Consider the following 22,342-nt stretch of genomic DNA (forward strand, 5'->3'; position numbering starts at 1 on the left):
CCAACAGTGCCAGCAGTGTATTAGTAGAAACGTTAGGGCGTAGCGGACCTGCTGACCTTACCCGGTCGCTTATCGCGACCATAACCACTCCCTCATCCCCCATGGAGTCACGAAGGTGCGTGATGACTGTCTGGCTCAATCACGAGGCGCCAAGGACAATGAGTGCTTGCCCCCCCAGGTGAGGATTAGGCTCAGGCCAGCGTGCGGCTCTTCTCCGCCTGCGTAGCCAGATGAGATCATGCATCACATTGATGATCTCCCGACCTCCAGCCTCCGTTCTCCCGGAGACTCCCCCCAGATCCTCTCCTCCTACGCGCATACCGATAGAGTTAACAATAAAAGGTGCCAGGAACCCGGCAGAAGCGGGAGACTTTAAGCTAGGAACACGGACCTCGGTCTCCAGCTGCTGTGATCTCCCGCAGATGTTATCTCCAGCGTGCCGTCTGCGTTCTTACAGCTGACAGCATTAGATTGCGACTACAGAGAAGTCTATGAATGGCTACCAATCTTGATCCTCCTTGATCTCAGATTGCAAATGCCTTAGCAGACCAGGTGCTCAGGAGCAGCAGCAGCAGCAGCAGCAGCAGCAGCAGCAGCAGCAGCAGCAGCAGCAGCAGGCCATTGCTTTCACCTCCTGCATGTGAGCTCCCAAAGGCACCTGGTGTGCCACTGCGAGTAGCAGAGTGCTGGACTAGATGGACTCTGGTCTGATCCAGCAGGCTAGTTCTTATGTTAAGCAGCCGGCACCTTTGAGTATGGCTTTGGGTCCAGAAGCACCATCTTCCAAAGTGGTGACAATTTGGTCTCCTAAGTGCCTACTCACCTGGCATCAGCAGCGAGAGCCACTGGGTTCTTTGGCAAAGCTGCTTGAGGGGCTACAACAAGAAAGGTCCCTCCGAGCACACCAAAGCTTTGGTGGAAGGTATGGGAGGCTGGCGTGGGCACTGCTGCAAGCAGGCATTCTAGCACATCAACAGCCAACCCGTGTGCCTGGTGGCCCTGTGCCACCTGAATGGATACGTTAGACAACTAGGAGGAAACAGAACTATGCAAAAAGGGGGTGGGAGGTGCTAAAAGACCGGCATCAGGGAGAGGGGCTTGGACAGATTTATGGAGGAGAAGTCGATTTATGGCTACCAATCTTGATCCTCTTTGATCTGAGATTGCAAAGGCCTTAACAGTCCAGGTGCTCGGGAGCAACAGCCGCAGAAGGCCATTGCTTTCACATCCTGCATGTGAGCTCCCAAAGGCACCTGGTGGGCCACTGCGAGTAGCAGAGAGCTGGACTAGATGGACTCTGGTCTGATCCAGCTGGCTTGTTCTTATGTTCTTATGAGGGGTTTAGAAGAGAGAGCAAGAAGGGCAGCAGGCTAGTTCCCCTGACTCTCATCCTGCAGACGCTAGTCTGCTTGGCCTGCTCCAACCCCCGCTGATTGGCCCATCAAAAGTCCCGCCCCCCAGTCCACAATTAACCCTTGGCTTACCTCATTATCAGACTCCACCAGAACTTGGTCATATTCACTAAGGGCTACTAAGAACATGATGGAAGTCACATTTTCAAAGCAGTGGATCCATTTCCTCCGTTCTGACCTCTGACCCCCGACATCCACCATTCTGAAAGCACAAAAAGAGGAGATCCGGGCTGCTCGCCTCTGCTCAGCGTTTCCAGACAAATTAAAAATGTGATACTGCCAGATATGCCTTCAAACCCAAATAATTAAATCCACATATGTCTCTTTTTAAAGAGGAAAGGATTGAGGGGCTGTGAAAAACGGGCACGCAGACCGTTTCCGGGGACTTGGGAAACTGGACCAAAATCCTCTCCAGCGATTACGGTCCTTTCTTCTCCATCGTGGAAGATCACATTATGAAGAACTTTACTATCAACATATAGGGCAGGTGAAGCCAGGAGGGGAAAGAGCTCCTCCCCAGACAAGGCACAATAGAGAGAAAAGGGTGCTCCCCTGTAGGGTTTCCACCCTGTGGGGAGCAGGACAGAACGGGCCTGAAAGGAACGACCCACAGGGGATACACTGAACTCCCAGCACACTCGTACACTGGGGGAGAGCCAGCCCACCCGAGTCCCCATTCAGAGCCAGCATGGTGTAGTGCCGTGGTGGCGAGACGCTTTCAACACTCAGATGTTATGGACTACAAGAATTCCCATCCAGCCCCTTCCAGCACTTAGTGGTGGGCTGATGGGAGTGCTCAGTCCTACCATCTGGAGAATGCAGAACCCTCCACCACTGGTCTTCAATAGTGGTTAAGAGCAGGTGGATTCTAATCTGGAGAACCAGGTTTGATTCCCCACTCCTCCATCTGAGAGGAAGAGGCTTATCTGGTGAACCAGATGGGTTTCCGCACTCCATCATTCCTGCTGGGTGACCTTGGCCTAGTCACAGTTCTCTCTTAACTCTCTCAGCCCCACCGAACTCAGAAGGCGTCTGTTGTGGGGAGAGGAAGGGAAAGGAGCTTGTAAGCCACCTTGCGTCTCCTTACAGGAGAGAAAGGTGGGGTACAAATCCAAACTCTTCCTCTTGTTGTGGGATTTGCATCTCCGTCGGGCAACACAGTGTGGCTAGGGAGTCATTGGTTTAGCGGGGGGGGGGGGGTTCTCTCTTTGGGAGGGCACCTCAGAGTCGGGAGGGAGCCATTGCACCCTGTTGCTGTTCTCTGGGTTGGGTGGGGACGGAGCAGCCCCTCACCTGCTCTCCACGCTCGCCCCCCCCCTTTCCTTTTTGGGGGGCACGCAGCTCTCCCCAGCAGGGCTCCTCCAAGCTTGGAAAGACGTGGGTGGGCTGAAGTGAGAAGTAGAGACTAGCCAGAACTCTTTACTATGGGATGGCCACGACATCCCCACTCAAGTGGAACCCAGGACACATGCCCTAGCTCACCCCACCCTCGTTCTGCGCCTGGGAGGAGAGGATGTGCAGAAATAGACCTGAGAAAGGATCAGGCGTCCTTGTAGGGAGGCATCTGTTGTAGGGAGAGGAAGGGAAATGAGTTTGTAAGCCACCTTGAGTCTCCTTACAGGAGAGACTCTCCTTACAGGAGAGAAAAGTGGAGTATAAATCCAAACTCCTCCTCCTCTTCTTCAGCAAGGGTTTTGGCATAGCGGCCTTCCCTGTCACAGAGCTGAGCCACACCACAACACTAGTCCAGTGCATACAGGAACTCAAAACAGCAAACGGGCAGCATGCCCTGCAGCAATAGGGAATCCCTAAGAGCTAGTGATGGTAAGCAAGCACTTCTTTTATATAACAAGTAACTAATCATAATGAAGAACAGCTGGCTGGTTTCAGCTGGTTCTGACAAGGTGCTGGGAGGAACAGCTGTCAGACTAGATCAATTTGATCTACTTGTCTGCTCTCAAGATGTGTACAGGTATTTTGGATACTGTAACATTCCCACCCCATTCCCTCAGTCCCTGGTGGAAAAAACCTCAACACTCTTACACGCATTTGCAAGCTACGCTATTTATTTATTCATTAGTCTTAATATCCCGCTCCCCCCATTTCGGTTTCGGGGCAGAGTACAACTATTGTAAAACAATAAAATATTTAAAGTATAGAAATACTACATCAGTAAATACAGTTACCAAGCAGCAACTGATTCCAGAACATCTCTAAACTGGGGCTTGCACGTCGAGGGGCAAACTGACGGTCACTAGTTGATTAAAGTTGGACAAAGTTGACAGGGGAGGCCTCCAGATGTTAACCACAGCTGCCTCAACCTGGTGGAACAGCTGTTTTGAACCGAGTGCTCCGGAGCACTAACTGCAGACACCTGGAACCATCTTATCACTTGGGCTATCATTACTGTACAAAGTTTCTCTTTGACAGCACCAGTGGCGTCTGCAGGTATGAATTTTTCCATGGGATCAGAACTAAAAAGGCCAGGGGAACCTAATTTCCTTGCCCGCGTAGTCTTTTCCTTTGCGCAGTGGCCTCCTTTTCAAAACTACGGCACTGCCCTGTTTGCTTTTGCTAAATGTGCAAATTACGTGACAACAGAAAGACGGTTCAAGCACCCGTTGGGCGATCTACATTAAAGCCTGACCCGCGAGCAGGAAAACGCCAGACCTTGCAGAGCGCGGCCATTTTACTTGGATCAGGCGGCAGGACTGCATCTTCTTCAGCCATATCCCCACCCTTCCTCCTAGCACAGGGGTCTGCAACCTGCGGCACTCCAGATGTTCATGGACTACAAAGGTTCCGAGTCGCCCTCTCCGTTCGACAGAGGCGAATTTACTGGTGGTCCCTTGCCCCTCTATGATGAGGCTAGCCCTGGCCCCTGCCTGGTGGAACGCTCTACCTCCAGATGTTAGGGCCCTGCGGGACCTTGGGGGGCCTGTAAAACCGAGCTGTTCCATCTGGCTTTTGGGGAGGCTGGCCGCTGAGTCTGACCCATTTCCCTATGTGTCATCGGCTTATATGAACATCTGCCAGTCCCCTCCCGGGGTTTAGTACCAGACGTCATCCATTTAATTAATTAATTAAGGAAAGGTTGTTGCTGCTACTGTTTTTATTGTATTTATTGTTTTTATTGGATTTATTCGATTGTTTAGTTGTGATGTATTGTGTTGGGTTGCCTTGTAAACTGCCCTGAGCCCTTTGGGGGAAGGGCAGTCTACTAAATTGAATTAATAATAATAATAATAATAATAATAATAATAATAATAATAATAATAATAATAATAATAATAATAATAATAATAATAATAATAATCCCATCAGCCCCTGCCAGCATGGCCAATTGGAACCTGCAGTCCATTAACATCTGGGGCTGATGGAACTTGCAGTCCATTAACATCTGGAGAGCCGCAGGTTGCAGACCCCTGTCCTAGCAGTTCAGCCAGTTGTCAACAATTCTCCCTTCCTCTTCAAAATAACCCTGCGAGACGCTTTAAGTCGGACTCTCCGGGATAAGTGGAGATTCGAAACATGTCTCTCTATTTGTAGGCTGGTGGTCCAAGCGCCGCACACGCCTCCACCCGACACAGACCACGAAGGAACCCACCTGAAGATGATGTTCTCTAGGTCAAAGGGGTACTCTATGATCCCAGTTGTTGGAACTCTGACCCGCAACACATCCTGCTGAGTTGGGAGGTATCCCTGCATGGAGATGCGATCCACATCTGTAAGGTAGCTGCAAGGAAGATAACGAAGAGAACTGGTCTGGGAAAGAGCTACGGCGTTGATCCACAACAACACAAGCCTTTATTGGCATATAAAACGGGACAAAGTTTTAAAACAAAACAAGGTTAAGAAATTCAGTTAAAATTGCTAAAATTACTAATTTCCAGTATAAAATTTGCAACAGTTTCACAAAAGAGCACATCAGAGCTGTTCAGGAGATTGGGTATCTTATAACACTCATGCCACTGAGAACATTGCAAGAAAATGGAATTCATGTATTTCATGCGTATCTTATTGTATTTAGGGCATAGAAACAAAGAATGGTCAAGTGTGTTTCAACCCGTGAGTCCTATCACATGAACAAACTCTTTTTAGAGCAGTTCCATGATACTTAAATCTTCCCCTCCAGCAGGGGAACTGATGGCAGCATTACATCTTGCAGTAGCCGAGGCTCTCCTCTGGGTGGGATTAATCAGCAGAGCGAAGATATGCCACCATCATTTCCACCTTTCATGGGATTAATAATGTAATGGTCGAGGAGAACAGGTTGTCTTGGCAGCCTGAGGTCAAATTATGAAAATCAAGATCAAGAGCCTATTCTTAGCAACTAGTCTGAAGGCTTCCACCTTTGTGAGCATAAGGAGTGATTCAAGGGAGAAACCAATATAGCTTCAACCTTTCTAATGATCCAAAGTTTTACCCATTCTGGAAATAAAGTGATCTGATAACAGAGAGGGAATATAGCTATTGGATCCCACTAGAAAATGTATATGCAGCCAATATTTTATGGCCTTTATCCATGCCAAGGTTTCTAGAGTTGTTTGGCCCATCTCAATGCACAACGCAGCATAAGGCACACATCTAGGGAGCCCCATTAGTTTCCGAAGGAATTTGGAATGTAATAAATTAAATGATTTATTTATTGCCGAAATCCAAATGGGGGAACCGTACAGTAGCAAGGAGCCAATCCTAGCCTCAAAAACCTTCAAAGCCGCAGGAATGTATTGATTGCCTTTACGGCGTTGATACAACGCATCGGGCTATTTTGCACAGTAAAATCCAGCTGCAAAGTGCATTGAAAGTGGATTGAAAGTCGGAGGGCAGCGTGGGTGTGTTTCTCCAGAGCGATGCTGACAGAAGAGGTGAGTGGAGGAGACGGGAAAAGCGGCGTCTTCCTGCCAGTGCTGTTCGCACCGCACCGTCAGGAAGATACCACTTTTCAAAAACCTCACTCTTGAACGAGGTTTGAAAGCGGCGCTTTTGCGCCGCTTGGAGGGTGCGAGGACGGCACTGCTATGATGCAGCAGCACCTCCTGTGCGAACAGCACTCTAGGGACAGCGTTTTTTCCGTCCCTAGGGCTCTGTTATTTGGCCGTGCAGAAACAGCCTCAGTCTCCTCTTCTCCAGACTGAACTACCCCAAGCCCAACTGCCCAGAAAGTTCTTGGACAATCAGGAATATAAGCAGGCGCCCCTGAAAGCCCTGGCTGGCAATTTTAATGTTTTAAATGAATCTGAAAGCCGCCCAGGCTCTGCCTATTCACTAACACCTACATGAGTAGAGAAAAGGGCAGAAGGCCCTCTCCTCACTCTCATAAACGGGTGAAAAGGCAGAGAAGGGCAACAAGGATGATTGAGGGACTGGAGCACCTTCCTTATGAGGAGAGGCTGCAGCGTTTGGGACTCTTTACTTTGGAGAGGAGACGTCTGAGGGGGGATATGATTGAAGTCTATAAAATTATGCATGGAGTAGAAAATGTTGACAGAGAGAAATTTTTCTCTCTTTCTCACAATACTAGAACCAGGGGGCATACATTGAAAATGCTGGGGGGAAGAATTAGGACTAATAAAAGGAAACACTTCTTCACGCAACGCGTGATTGGTGTTTGGAATATGCTGCCACAGGAGGTGGTGATGGCCACTAACCTGGATAGCTTTAAAAGGGGCTTGGACAGATTGATGGAGGAGAAGTCGATTTATGGCTACCAATCTTGATCCTCCTTGATCTCAGATTGCAAATGCCTTAGCAGGCCAGGTGCTCAGGAGCAGCAGCCGCAGAAGGCCATTGCTTTCACCTCCTGCATGTGAGCTCCCAAAGACATCTGGTGGGCCACTGCGAGTAGCAGAGAGCTGGACTAGATGGACTCTGGTCTGATCCAGCTGGCTTGTTCTTATGTTCTTATGAAAAGACTGGAGGAGATTTTCCCTTGGAAGTAGCAGCCAACACCTTAGCTGAGGCGGAATAGCCAGAGAAGCATCGCGTGGTGGGTGGCTTCTGCCCTCAGCTGCCCTGTAGGTGTCCAGGTGGGGCAAAAACCAAGCACAGCAAACCCAATCTGGGGACAACTCTGACAGTCTCTTCCGCAAGGGGAAATACTGGTCCTTCCTGTGCTCAGACATGGGATGCAGAGAAGAAAACCCCCGAACGCAGCTATTTCACACAACATTTGGAGGGAAATGGTACCGTGGAGGGCTCCAAAAACCCCACCCCCATCATACACACACTTAGGAAAGAGAATAATGGGGTCTGGGAGCTATACTGGATGCTTCTCATCTGGAAGTCTAGACTGAAACCCCACCCCAGGGTCCAGCTGCGAACCCTTCAGTTCTTAGAGGAAAAGGGAAGGATAAGATCTTACAGTGAATAAAAATTGACTCCCTTGATTTCCTGGCTATTCCCCCCGATTTGAAATTTCATCTTGAAACTAATTTTTTGAAATGAATTTGAATAAGGGAGAAGATTTAAATGTGGTTTGAGATGCCAGGAAAGCACTTATAAGGGTGTGTGTTTTTTTAATTCAGCAGAACAAATTAAACAGAAAGCTGACAGAACAGGAAATACAAAGTGTTTTGGATTTGATAAAAGAAAAAGACTTTTAAAAAATACCCAAATAACAGCGAAAGTGTCTATAGTATTAAGATATTGCAACAACAACTATCAATGTGGACTAGTAAAGAAATGCAAAGAACTGTCGAAAACTTTCACAGCCAGAATCCCTAGGATGTTGTGGGTTTTCCGGGTTGTATGGCCATATTCCAGTAGCATGCCAGCCACAGATGCAGGCAAAACGTCAGGAGAAAATGCTACTGGAACATCGCCATACAACCCGGAAAACCCACATCCTAAACGCAAAGAAACTTGAGTTTTCCTAAGCAAAATACTTTTGAATGTGCTAAGAAACCAGGGAAAAAGATGGCTGCCAAACTAAGGAAGATTAGGGAGAACCGATTTATTACAAAAATACAACGGAAAGGTGGTCTAACCAATAATGAACAGAAAATCAAAAAGGCATTCTTTAAATATTTTTTAAAAATTATTGGAAGGAGGGAGAAGAGATCGAGGACTACTTAAACCAGTGTTTCCCAACCTTTTCGAGGTCAGGGTACCCTTGACCTCACTCTTCATATCTCACGGTACCCCTGCCGCCGCCCCCCACCTTCCCCTTCCATTGCCCCTGCTTGCTACACCCCCACCTTCCCCTCCCAGGGTGAAGGGAAGAACTGGGGGGGTAGCTGCTGACCTTGCAGCAGGCCCTGCCCCATGGGCCAGCTCCATGTCCTTGCTGGCACCGGTGGGAGACACCATAAAAATGGGGGGGGGGGCGGTAGTGTTGCCACGGTACCCCTGGGGCATGCTCACGGCACCCCAGGGTACCACGGAACCCTGGTTGAGAATGGCTGATTTAAACCAAGCAAAAACTACCAATATTGACAAAAGAACAAAAAGAGATATGGAACCACCACCCGAGCCCACCCCTTCCTTCATGTGTGAAATCCGAAGAGGCTGCCACACAAAGGGCCCCGGCAGAGGAAGCTGCTTCTGGCCACCTTCAGAGTTCCCAGGCAGTTAGTCAAAGTCCAGTAGCTAAAGCTGATGTTGGAGCCATGCTTCCACCACCACCACCCCCCGCCCCACCCCACCAAATTTCAGCAAGCAGGTGACACCCCCCAGGGTGCCGGGAGAGCATCCCAGAAGCTCCGGAGGACATGTCCACTTACTATTTTGCTGAGTCAGAGAGCTGGTATTCCCGCCGCCGGTCGTAGCACTCCTGGATCCCTGGGTCATTCCACAATGTCTTAATGGCACTTATGTAAGGTTGCTCGAAGGAAGCAACCTTTTCTACATCCACTTCTCGGATCAGCAGTGCATTAGTCTGCAGCGGGGAGGGGCAAGGAGGGGCGGGAGAGAAAGAAAGGCAGGGTAAAGCTTCTTTTAAAGTCTGGCTATGCAGCAGTGGCGTAGGAGGTTAAGGGCTCGTGTATCTAATCTGGAGGAACCGGGTTTGATTCCGCGCTCTGCCGCCTGAGCTGTGGAGGCTTCTCTGGGGATTTCAGATTAGCCTGTGCACTCCCACACACGCCAGCTGGGTGACCTTGGGCGAGTCACAGCTTCTCGGAGCTCTCTCGGCCCCACCCACCTCACAGGGTGTTTGTTGTGAGGGGGGGAAGGGCGAGAAGATTGTCAGCCCCTTTGAGTCTCCTGCAGGAGAGAAAGGGGGGATACAAATCCAAACTCTTCTTCTTCTTCTTCCCAAGCTGGCAACGACTCGGCCTGTTGCCCTCCCCACCTCCCAGCTCCTGCACCCCATTGTGCTTTCCTCTGCTGCTCCGAGTGACAGCTAGAAATCCAGATCCGTCGCCCACTCCTCAGGATTTACACCCAAGCAAGCATACCCACCTGTAAATACATTGTTTTTACAAAAGAAAATTCATACAAACAAGCTGCTCTGGGGGGCTGTAGAGATATGCCCAAGCTACCTAGGAGTCAAGTCTAACCCAGCTCTGTTTGGGAAAACTTCGTCCCAAATGGGAGTTTCGGCCTAACATTCCAGCCTGTACCACCGCAAACAATACTGCCCCGGTTCCAGTAACCAAGAGGTTGACTCCGGAGTGCTGTTCTGTTTGTGGTGTGGTCACCCACACAATCAAAGCCACCCAACTGTGATTCCTGTCAATGATGGGATATTTATTTGCAGCAGTGGCGTAGTGGTTAACAGAAGGTGCATTCTAATCTGGAGGAACCGGGTTTGATTCCCCGCTCTGCCGCTTGAGCTGTAGAGGCTTATCTGGGGAACTAGATTAACCTGTGCACTCCAACACACCAGCTGGGTGACCTTGGGCTAGTAAGTCACAGTTCTTCTGAGCATTCTCAGCTCCACCTACTTCACAGGGTGTTTGTTGTGGTGGGGGGGGGGAGGGAGAGGAGTTTGTAATCCCCTTTGAGTCTCCTTACAGGAGAGAAAGAGGGGATATAAATCCAACTCTTCTTCTTCAAAGTGACTAACAGTTAAACAGCACAATTAAAATGCATCGTCACACCAATGAAAACCAGCACTATAATACATTTGAGAAGCAGAGAGCAACCAATGAAAACATAAGGCAGGAAAACGAGATCACTGAGGGAATGCCAGACAAAATCCGAGGACAATTTCATCTGCTACTGCAGCGGTTCTCAACCTGTGGGTCGCAACCCCTTTGGGGGGGTCAAACAACCCTTTCGCAGGTGTCGCCTAAGACTCTCTGCATCAGTGTTCTCCATCTGCGACCCCCAGGTTGAGCACCACTGCATTAGGGCTTATTTTCGGGGGAGGGCTTATTTTAGGGGAAATACGGTACCTTCACAATTCATTAAGGCGGGCTCTCGGCAGCCCCATTGCTTCCCTGTCACGTGTGATGCAGGCTTCATCCTCATTGGCAGGGAGCACCCTGCTGGATCACCCCATCCTGATCTGTAACTACCGGTAGGGCTTATTTTGGGAGTAGGGCTTATATTTTAAGCCTCCTCCAAAAATCCTGAAAAATCATGATAGGGCCTGTCATGGAAGATGCTATCGCTACAGTAAAGGGAAGTCACACATGACTGTGAAAAGCATCTTTGCCTTTTGATCTCCTGGAGGGAGGACAGGAAACTATGCAGAGGTGCTAGGATGAAACTTCAAAGGCCTAAGTTACCTCGTGGCCTGAACAGAGTTTTCCTGAGAAGGGGAAAACAAAGGTTTTTGAATTCCATCTTGAGACGTGGTCAGAGAAGCATCTCTGGGCCATGGGTTCCCGGAATGGGGACAAGGAACCAAAAGGAATGTGACCAGTTGAGCAATCCCTTACTGCATTTATGTTTTATTTCTTTGTTTTGGACTTTTACAATAAATCCTTGAACAATCAGCTGGTCTGGAGTCATTAGGAGGGAAAAGAACCCAAGACCGAGGTGAGATAAGAGTGGCTCTCCCAAGCTTAATCTCAGCCTCAGTCGTCATATGGTGGCAGCGGATTCTCCTATACTCCAGGGTGAACACCTTCTTGGCTTTGCAGCCGGCTTGTAGTAATGGAGCAAATTACTGGCAGCTGTTGCGGGGAAGAAGGGGAGGTGCGGATTGAGGACCATACAGTGGAGGTGCTTAATCTCAGCCTCAGTCGTCATAGGGCAGTGATAGCAAACCTTTTCAAGTCCAAGTGCCCAAATTGCAACTCAAAACCCACTTATTTATTGCAAAGTGCCAACATGGCAATTTAACCTGAATACTGAAGTTTTAGTTTAGAAAAAACTGTTGGCTCCGAGGCATGCGTTACTCGGGAATAAGCTTGGTGGTAGTCAGTGGCTTTGCTTTGAAGCAACCGTGCAACTCTTCCAACGGATGAATCACGACCCTAGGAGGATTTACACAGAAGCAAGCCCCATTGCCAGCAACCGAGCTCACTCCCAGGTAAAGGATCATGCTTTAGTTCTCCGCATGAAAATCAGTGGGGTTTAACAGCACTTAGCAGGGTTACCTACACTTCTTCCCCAAAACTAGGTCTTAGGTTTAATGCTAATAATCGAGCCCAGCAGCCCAGGCCAGCCTAGATGTGGGGGGGCGACTCTGTTTGCGTGTGCCCACAGAGAGGGCTCTGAGTGCCACCTCTGGCACCCATGCCATAGGTTCGCCACCACTGTCATAGGGCCTATTTTCGGGGTAGGTCTTATTTTCGGGGAAACATGGCAGCAGAAGCAAGGCCAAGGGCCCTGAGGCCCCATAACGGAGCCCACCTTGTTCTGTTCGTACTTGTACAGGATCTTCAAGGTCTCCATGGCTCGGATCATCGACTGCATGGCAGTGAAGATGTTCTGGTACACCAGCTTGGTGAAACCCTTTTTGTCCTCCTCTGAGTAGCCCGAGCCATGGATTATCCGCATCTGTTTGATGAACGTGCTCTTCCCGCTCTCCCCTGTACCTGGAGAAAGAAAAAGAGAAGAAGGTGGCAAGGAACTCCAAAGAACAGTGGCTGACGCACCCCCTGAGAGCCAGAATGTTGTAGGGGTTAACAGCAGGTGGACTCTATGATCTGGAGAACTGGGTTCGATTCCCCCACTTCTCCACATGAACGGTGGACTCTTATCTAGTGAACTGGATTTGTTTCCCTGCTCCTACACACGAAGCCTGCCGGGGTGACCTTTGACTAGTTACAGTTCATCAGAACTCTCTCAGTCCCGCCTACCTTGCAAGGTGTCAGTCGTGGGGAGAGGAAGGGAAAGGAGCTTGTCAGCCACCTTGAGACTCATTACAGGAGGGAAAAGGCGGGGTATAAACTCTTCCTCATTCTCTCTCTCTTCTAAGCCACAAGGAATTTTACCTGCTTGTCAGATCCTCAGTGATTGAAACAACACCCTGTAGAGAACAGAGGTTTATTCGTACATCCAGGGGACAGCTTGGAAAAGCCAGAGTTGACTTTTCCACGCGCAAACCACAGTAATAAGAAGTGAGGAAGCACTCCCCCCCATGTGAACAGACAGTGAAATATGTAGGCGGGTTTGATAAGAGCAAAAGTCAGTTGGAGCTGACCTTGGCCAGCACCTGGTGGAAAGAGCTGTAAGAAATGAAATGCAGAACAACACTCCCATCCCCCCAAAACCCAAAGTGCTAAGCAGCCCCAGCACCCACAAAACATCCTGACACCTGCACCCTAACCTGAGCCCCGAGGAAAGGTGGAATGCAAATTTTTAATAACATAAACGAGCAGATACTTGCAATGGTGGCAGTACCCTGCCTTCTTTACTGGTGGCTCTATGTTTTTATTATTATTATTATTATTATTATTATTATTATTATTATTATTATTATTATTATTATTATTATTAACCGCCCTCCCCCGGAGGGCTCAGGGCGGTGAACAAAACAGATAGATAGAGCACAAATAAAATCCATAATATCAAGATTTAAATAATCATTAAATAGTGGATCTATATGTTAAAAACCAACCCCATTAAAATGCAGCGTCCTAATATCAGATATACCGATGGCATCCTACTAATAAATCCCCTGAGAAGAAAGGGGAGGGGGGGACGGCAGGGTCCACAGATGTTAAAAAGGGGGAGGGGGGCCCATCAGCGGCCGGACTCCCCAAAGGCCCGGTGGAATAGCTCCGTCTTGCAGGCCCTCTGAGAATTCGGTAAGATCCCACTTGGAGACCCAGCGTGGCGCTGGAAGCAGAGCGTTCCACCAGGCAGGGGGCAGAGCTGTAAAGGCTCTGGCCCGGGTGGAGAAACCAACCGCATCATTGAGGGGCCAGGGATCACCAACCGTGGCCTCTATGCTGGCCAGCGAGGAGGCCTGGTTTGGGACATATAGAGCAGGAGACGGTCCTTGCATTATGGAGGTCCCAGGCCGCGCAAGGCCTTAAAGGGATTCGATTGGTGTTCTCTAAAATGCTTCCTGGCTGGAAAGACGAGAAGCTGTCTCTCCTATTGCCTTCCTTCCAGGAAGACAGTGATGTTTTACTCCTCGGTAGTCCATTAACATCTGGAGAGCCGCAGGTTGCAGACCCCTGGGCCAGTCAAATCCACTCAGCCTCAACCTACCGCATCACACCCTTGTTACAGCTGCACTATGGAGGAGGGGGACACTAGGCAAGCCACCCGGAACTCCGGGAAGAAAGGGCAGGATGAAAATAATGACAGAAACTTGCAGTCGCTGGAGGAGGAAGAGGAAGAAGAAGAGTTGGATTTATATCCCTCCTTTCTCTCCTGTAAGGAGACTCAAAGAGGCTTACAAACTCCTTTCCCTTCCCCGCTCACAACAAATACCCCGTGAGGTAGGTGGGGCTGAGAGAGCTCCGAGAAGCTGTGACTAGCCCAAGGTCACCCAGCTGGCGTGTGTGGGAGTGCACAGGCTAATCTGAATTCCCCAGATAAGCCTCCACAGCTCAAGCGGCAGAGCGGGGAATCAAACCCGGTTCCTCCAGACATCAAACCTGAAATTCTCAATGCAGCAACATGCTAGAAGCCGTTCTAGAGCTCAAGGGCTCTCGTCAACAGCCGGCAGCAGCAGCTAAAATGCAAGCTGGGAGGTCCCTGGTTCAAACCTTGCCTTCTCTATTGTGGCATGGAAAGGGATTTTTGAAGTACTGAGTTCAGGTACTAGATTGCAAGCCCCCCACCCCCACCCCCCACCCCCACTGATTTATACATTGTGCAAAATTCTCGCAAATTTCTATGGGTTCCTGCTCAAAACAAGAAAATGCAGCTGCAATTTAAGGAAGGTCTGGATCTAACAGCTGCACAGAAAGTTAGCAAGCCCGCTGACAATTGCTAAAAGAGCAAACGGATGGCCTTAACAGGGGCCAGGGCTTTCACGGCCCTGGCCCCTAGTCGGTGGAACAGGCGCCCGAGAGAAGTTAGGGTCCTGCAGGAATTCCGCAGGGCCTGTAAAACAATCCTGTTCGCCCAAGCTTTCCCACCTGGCCAGCCGGGGAGACTGTAAATATACCATCTATTGCCTCGGCCTCTCATGGGTTTACTTTATTGCATAGGTGTCAAACTCGTGGCCCTCCAGATGTTATGGACTGCAGTTCCCATCATCCCCTGCCAGCATCATGCTGGCAAGGGATGATGGGAACTATAGTCCATAACATCTGGAGGGCCGCGAGTTTGACACCTGTGCTTTAGGGGGTGGTGGTGAGTTTCTTGCCATCTGTTTTAATCTGTTTTATGTAGTATGGACCTTTTACCGAATTGTTTTATGCTGTTGTTATACTGTTGGTCCTCTTGTTGCCCGAAGCCCTGAGCCCTCTGGGGGAGGGCGGGTTATAAATACAAAACCAATATAAATACAAACCAACAAAACTACCAGCTCATAAAATTCTTTCTCGCTTTGCCCAGCTGGCCAACCATCCTCTCAAAAACCCTTATGTTTCTTCACCAACTTGGAAGACTGTTTGAGTAGAAGGTTAGCGCAGCCTCTATCCCTGCCCCTCTTTGCTCTGCTTTGCTCTGCTCCACTAGCCCAGGGGTCTGCAACCTGTGGCTCTCCAGATGTTCATGGACTACAATTCCCAGCAGCCCCTGCCAGCATGACCAATGGGAATTGTAGCCCATGAACATCTGGAGAGCAGCAGGTAGCAGACCCCTGCACTAGCCCCTTACCTTGTCTGTCTCCCACCCTCTCCTTTGTCCCCCCCCTTTCAATCCGCCCCAGAGTCTCTCCCCAGATAATGCCACCCAAGCCCACCGCTACCCCTCTGCCATCTTCCCGCCTCACCTCCAGCAAGGAGGTCCCTGCCGGCTCTCTCTTCTCCTGCCTCAGTCCTCTCGCCTCTAACGAGGGCCCCTTCCGCGCACGCAAAATAATGCGTTTTCAAACCACTTTCACAACTGTTTGCAAGTGGGTTTTGCTATACGTGTGCGGAATGAGCCTAGGATTTGGTCGCCAGAACAACTCGCTTGTCAGCCCTCAAGCCCTGCAGAGTCCCCGGTCCGCTCTGCTCGTTCCTCTCCACATCCAGCCCACCACCTGCAGCGTCACTCTCCTGCTCTCTCTTTCCACCCTTCTCTCCCTCCATCTTTGCACCTTCTGCCTCTTGCTGAATGCTCTTCACTGATTCAGAGCGGGGTGGGGGAGGACCTCTCTATTTCACTACCATATTATTTTTGCTACTATGCAATTTTTATTTTGGGAGCCAGCATGTTGCAGTGGTTAAGGGCTGGGTTCGACTTCCCCGCTCCCGCACATGAAGCCTGCTGGGGTGACCTTGGGCCAGTCACAGGCCTCCCGGAACTCTCTCAGCCCATGCAGAGGCAGGCAATGGCAAACCACCTTCGAACGTCTTTTCCCTTGAAGCCGCTTCAGGGCCGCTCCCGTGCCAGCAGGGGCTGATGGGAATTGTAGTCCATGAACTTCTGAAGCGCCAGGGGTTAGACACCCCTGCCTTACAGGATTGCCATAATTTGGCCATGACTCGACAACACTTTCCACCGCCAGCGGGATTTAGAATTGCCTTTTTAATTCATTTTATATTTGAAATGATGCTGGCCACCTCCAGGGACTTGTGGATAAAAGGGTTTAAGACTCTTGCTCTTCAGAACCGCCCCACTCATTCCCCCTTCTGCCCAGGACAGCAGTTTGTCATCAGTGCTTATTACGGTCTACGGAACCAGTTTATAAAGTTACACAAATTATACAGACTTCAATATACAGGGGAGCAGCAGTGGCGTACGAGGTTAAGAGCTCGTGTATCTAATCTGGAGGAACCGGGTTTGATTCCCAGCTCTGCCGCCTGAGCTGTGGAGGCTTCTCTGGGGAATTCAGATTAGCCTGTACACTCCCACACGCCAGCTGGGTGACCTTGGGCTAGTCACAGCTTCTCGGAGCTCTCTCAGCCCCACCTACCTCACAAGGTGTTTGTTGTGAGGGGGGAAGGGCAAGGAGATTGTCAGCCCCTTTGAGTCTCCTGCAGGAGACAAAGGGGGGATATAAATTCAAACTCTTCTTCTTCTTCTAAAATATTTCCAAAGGGAGCAAAAACAAATCGAAGAGATTACAAGATATTAAATAAAAACAACATAAAATGGTAATTACAAAATCAAAGAACGGCCGCTCAGCCTACAGTAGGAGCCGACAACTGACACTTAGACCTTGCCACTGGTGAGAGATTTTACCACTGACGTGGGAATCCTATCTTTTTTTTTTAATCTTCTAAAAGAACCCTGACAGGCAACTGGTGAGTCCTTAACTTCAAGGAACAAGCTTGGCCAAACCCCCCAAAAACTTGCCACACAACAGGAATTGCACAAGGAAGTGTGAATACCAACAGTGACTAAAGTGCATATATGCAATATTCACAAAATAACATAATCAGGAATGATTCCATGAGTCCATAAGGTTCTCCCTCTATAAATATTTCATTCACAGTCCAGTGGGAAACATGGAAAAGGCACCGGTTCAAGAGACAGCAACCTGCCGCCAATTTGTACAAGTTCAAAGGAGCAGCAAGGTTCAAAGAAGCAGCAGCATTTTTTTAAAATGTTTTTTTTCGGCGCGCTGAAGTGCGTTTTCGCTAATCTTCTTCAGTGTATGTGCGTCCTCTTCAGTGCATATGTATAGTATTAGTCCTTATTTCCATCATTCAAAAATTGTTATATGCTACCAAAGTATGTTGCAAATCATTCACTAGGTGTTCTTTCTAGGATTCTTAGTAACTTCAACAGTGGCCAGATTCTCAGTTGTTGCTCCCTGTTATAACATTCACACAAGAGAAGATTTTGTTCTGTCATCTCTGGTTACTTCTTATTATGGGGACAGCAGAGACTTCAGTGGTAAGGAAGTCTCTGAAACTTTACTTTTAGCTGTTCAGATGAAAATGAAATTAATCTGCCTGTGACCAATAACCAGCAATACTGTTGGACCACTAACGTATTTAAACACTTCTCTGGACAGATGGTTTTAAGATATCTAATGCCGAACACCGATGGAGAACAGAAGGAAGAGTTAGAGGCAGACCATAAATTCGCCAGAGTGATGTCCTGAGGTCTACGTAAAACAGACTACATTTGCCACAGGTAGCAGTGAGGGCTCACAGTGGAGCAGCAGTGGCACAGTGGTTAAGAGCAGGTGCATTCTAATCTGGAGGGGGTTTGATTCCCTGCTCTGCCACTTGAGCTGTGGAGGCTGATCTGGGGAATTCAGATTAGCCTGTGCACTCCAACATGCGTCAGCTGGGTGACCTTGGGCTAGTCACAGCTCTACGGAGCTCCCTCAGCCCCACCCACAGGGTGTTTGTTGTGAGGGGAGAAGAGCAAGGAGATTGTAAGCCCCTTTGAGTCTCCTGCAGGGGTGAAAGGGGGGATATAAATCCAAACTCTTCTTCTTCTTCCGATTAAGAATGCCTGAAGATTCCAAAGCCCTCCTTTGCCAGCTCTCAGTGCATGCCAGACAGTCCCTTTCCAAGACATGTATGACAAGAGACACCTGCTCAGTGGGGGCTTTCCATCCTCATATCCCTTAAGAACGTAAAAACGAGCCTGCTGGATCAGACCAGAGTCCATCTAGTCCAGCACTCTGCTACTCGCACGGGCCCACCAGGTGCCTTTGGGAGCTCACCTGCAGGATGTGAAAGCAATGGCCTTCTGCTGCTGCTGCTCCTGAGCACCTGGACTGTTAAGGCATTTGCAATCTCAGATCAAGGAGGATCAAGATTGGTAGCCAGAGATCGACTTCTCCTCCATCAATCTGTCCAAGCCCCTTTTAAAGCTATCCGGGTTAGTGGCCATCACCATCTCCTGTGGCAGCATATTCCAAACACCAATCACACGTTGCGTGAAGAAGTGTTTCCTTTGATTAGTCCTAATTCTTCCCCACAGCAGTTTCAATGTATGCTCCCTGGTTCTAGTATTGTGAGAAAGAGAAAAATGTCTCTCTGTTGACATTTTCTACCCCATGCATAATTTTACAGACTTCAATCACATCCCCCCCTCAGACGTCTCCTCTCCAAACTAAAGAGTCCCAAATGCTGCAGCCTCTCCTCATAAGGAAGGTGCTCCAATCCCTCAATCATCCTTGTTGCCCTTCTCTGCACTTTTTCTATCTCTTCGATATCCTTTCTGAGATGTGGCGACCAGAACTGAACACAGTACTCCAAGTGCGGTTGTTCCGCTGCTTTACATAAGGGCATGTCAATCTTTTCAGTTTTATTATCAATTACTTTCCTAACTATCCCCAGAGTAGAGTTTCCCTTCAGCTGCACCTTCAAAGCAAGCAGAAGAAAAACTATGCTGACTATAGATCATGTTTCAGCTCAGTGCCCAAACAAAACTGGGCTGCAGCATTCTGAATCAACCGGAGCATCTGAGTTAACCATAATGGGAGACCTATGTAGAGTCCATTACAGTAGCCTAGCCACAAGCTAATCATAGCATGGCTTCTCTGTAAAGAACCACTTATGCTAACAGCTCCCTGTAATCAAAAAGCAATAAATAGAGGTCCCCAAACGTTTTTGCTTGTTTGCGCTCTGTTCTCTTTATGATACTGTTGAACACTAGGTGGGAAATGCACATCACACCCCCTTGGCAGACACTCCACTGGTTGCTGATTGGTTCCCTGGCCCAGTTCAAGGTTCTAGTTATCACTGACAGCGTCCGTAAAGGCCTTGGATTCCCACACCTGCAGTACCTCCTCTGCTGCCACCCTCTGCCATGCAGCTTCACTCACCTGCACAAAACATTCTGAAGGTGCCGTCTGGCAAACAGGTAAGATTGGCAACTGACCATTCAGGCACGCTCTGTTGGGGTTCCCACCTTGAAGAATGACACACACACACCCCTTGGGAGGTCGGGAAGACCCTATGCTTCGCCATTTTGCAGACAGCATAAAACATAAAATATGATTGAAGTCTATAAAATTATGCATGGGGTAGAAAATGTCAACAGAGAGACATTTTTCTCTCTTTCTCACAATACTAGAACCAGGGGGCATTCATTGAAAATGCTGAGGGGAAGAATTAGGACTAATAAAAGGAAACACTTCTTCACGCAACGCGTGATTGGTGTTTGGAATATGCTGCCACAGGAGGTGATGACGGCCACTAACCTGGATAGCTTTAAAAGGGGCTTGGACAGATTGATGGAGGAGAAGTCGATTTATGTCTACCAATCTTGATCCTCTTTGATCTGAGATTGCAAATGCCTTAGCAGTCCAGGTGCTCAGGAGCAGCAGCAGCAGAAGGCCATTGCTTTCACATCCTGCCTGTGAGCTCCCAAAGGCACCTGGTGGGCCACTGCGAGTAGCAGAGGGCTGGACTAGATGGACTCTGGTCTGATCCAGGTGGCTTGTTCTTATGTTCTTACGTTCTTAAAAGAAACGAACTGCACTCAATGGAGCAGCTCAGACAGATACTTTTATAAGAGATCGGATTATCATCTATTGCGATATTTATTGGACGTATCGCCTCCTTTTGCTGCATTGTCTTCTTGCCTTTATAACCCACCTTCGCGTTATGATATGCAACGCCTTGGACAGGTTTTACTGCCCTCGGGGTTTTTTATTTTGTTTGCATTATTATCCCGTTCTGTAATCCAAGTCCTACTGCACTGTGTATTAGAGGTCTGCGCTGTTTGTTTGAACTGGGTTTTTTTTTCCATTCTGAGTTTCACATTCTGGTGAGAACTGCTGGTCCCCTCCCACCAAGCTCGCGAGAGGTTCAGCACGGCAGGGATCGCTCCGATCCCAACTGGGACACTAAAACAAGAACTGGGGAGTAAGGACCGAAAGAAACACGTGACGCACGTGTGCTGCTCTGTGGCTATATTCTATACAATTTGATACATATAAGCATACACATACAATATACAATACTGAGTGCTAATACACTTAAATGACAGGTGAGTCTCTTTGGGAGAAGTCGAACGATTGCCCTAATCAGCGCAAGGCTGTGCCATTCATAGTATTAAAGGATACAGTCTTATTGTTATTTCCATTCGCTTTATATCTTATATCCCATGTGGAATTCTTATTCTTTGAGTCTATGATCAATTTGCTGCTCTCAGGACATGTATGTGTTGATCATATCCACATCTCAAGCAATTCTGTGTTCTCCCTCCCAATATAAGATATACAGCGAATGGAAATAACAATTTCAAAGAACTGTTATCACTAATAGCTCTATGATATAACACAGACCTAACTGATTAAGACAATCGTTGACTTCTCCCAAAGACACCACCTAATCATTTAAGTGTAATAACACTCAATATATTCCTGTCTATTGTAATATATATAGCTATATATAATATCTTCGATCACTACTCCCCAGTTCTTAAAAGAGCGCCTTGCAGTACCTTTATTCATTATTCACACTAAAACAAGACCCAGCCTGCCTCGAAGGAAGGTCAGTGGAAAGCATTGATTCCGGATGAAATTTGTGGATAAATCTAACAAGTTTTTCACGTCCGTTCCCATCTCTCTAGCACCCAGGAGGTTAAGGATTTGCTGGAAGCAATAACAGCCGGCATCGGTGTCCTTCTCGAGGCGATGCATGCCATCCCCATAAAATCCTGTATTAATACCAGTGAATTCTAGAACATCATCAGCCTTTGTCACACTGTATTTCCAAACTGCCTCCTAAAAAGTTGATGCCAGCTAATATCCTTCTCTCGTGCGCTCTCTCTCCACCGTCCGCACATAAAACTGAATTGCTGCTCAGTTGCCAGCATCAGCTTCCAACGCTCCCAGGCACTGGGGAATTTCCCCCACCCTGCTGGACAGCCGGATTTCTGAGCCGAAGCTCAGCAAGATGACCAGGAAATGGTGCTCTCTGCTCCTGCCAACTTCGAACCTTACACTAAGCCAGGGAAAACGACTTCCTCTCTAGAAAACACAGCAAAGGATTCTGGGACAGTTTTACTCGACTTTGCCAATCCTCAGGAGGGAGATCTGCAACACAAAGAATTTCGGAACGGCCCTACGGATGCAGACTTCTGAATCCATCTTACGTGCTTTCCTTTTTTACTTCCTGAGCTCCTGATAGTAGAGAAGAGATCTGAAAGGATTCCTTCTTTCAACGACAGGACAGCTCAGTGAACGTTGCTTATGGCTGTTCTGCCCTCCCCTCTGGCCAGTGAACCAGAACTCAAGACTAGATCTCTCTGAGCAATGGGGACGTTTCAGGGATTTTTCCCTACCTGTTAGCCATGAGCTGTCTGCCTACAACTGGGGAATCTCAACACACCCCTTGCTCCGGGTTATCCCAGGCGGTACACTAGCAATGCTGAAAAACCCTCCTCTGCATTAGGGCACTGCGAGGATCAGGTTGCAATCAGCGTGGCGATTTAATTTTTGCATCTGCACTCCTGTCCAGCTTGTGGACCCCCAAAATAAATGAAGCCAAGGGCATGCAGAAGTAAGCAAGCATGCTCTGTGGCAGGCATCTGCCAACGATGGCTCTCCAGATGTTCATGGACTA

General features: G+C 48.6%; 1 protein-coding gene across 1 annotated transcript in view; it reads right to left on the reverse strand.

The window, feature by feature from the left end:
• GNA11 (G protein subunit alpha 11) overlaps positions 1-22,342 on the reverse strand; it is a 48,096-nt gene that overhangs the window by 15,379 nt on the left and 10,375 nt on the right. The window contains exons 2-5 of the mRNA XM_048497671.1: positions 12,162-12,346; positions 9,137-9,291; positions 5,020-5,148; positions 1,485-1,614 (exon numbers count right to left, since the gene is read on the reverse strand). Of these exons, the coding sequence (XP_048353628.1) occupies positions 1,485-1,614; positions 5,020-5,148; positions 9,137-9,291; positions 12,162-12,346 (599 nt within the window). The remainder of the gene's footprint in view (positions 1-1,484; positions 1,615-5,019; positions 5,149-9,136; positions 9,292-12,161; positions 12,347-22,342) is intronic.

This window comes from Sphaerodactylus townsendi, linkage group LG05 (genome assembly GCF_021028975.2).
Source record: "Sphaerodactylus townsendi isolate TG3544 linkage group LG05, MPM_Stown_v2.3, whole genome shotgun sequence".
NCBI lineage: Eukaryota > Metazoa > Chordata > Lepidosauria > Squamata > Sphaerodactylidae > Sphaerodactylus > Sphaerodactylus townsendi.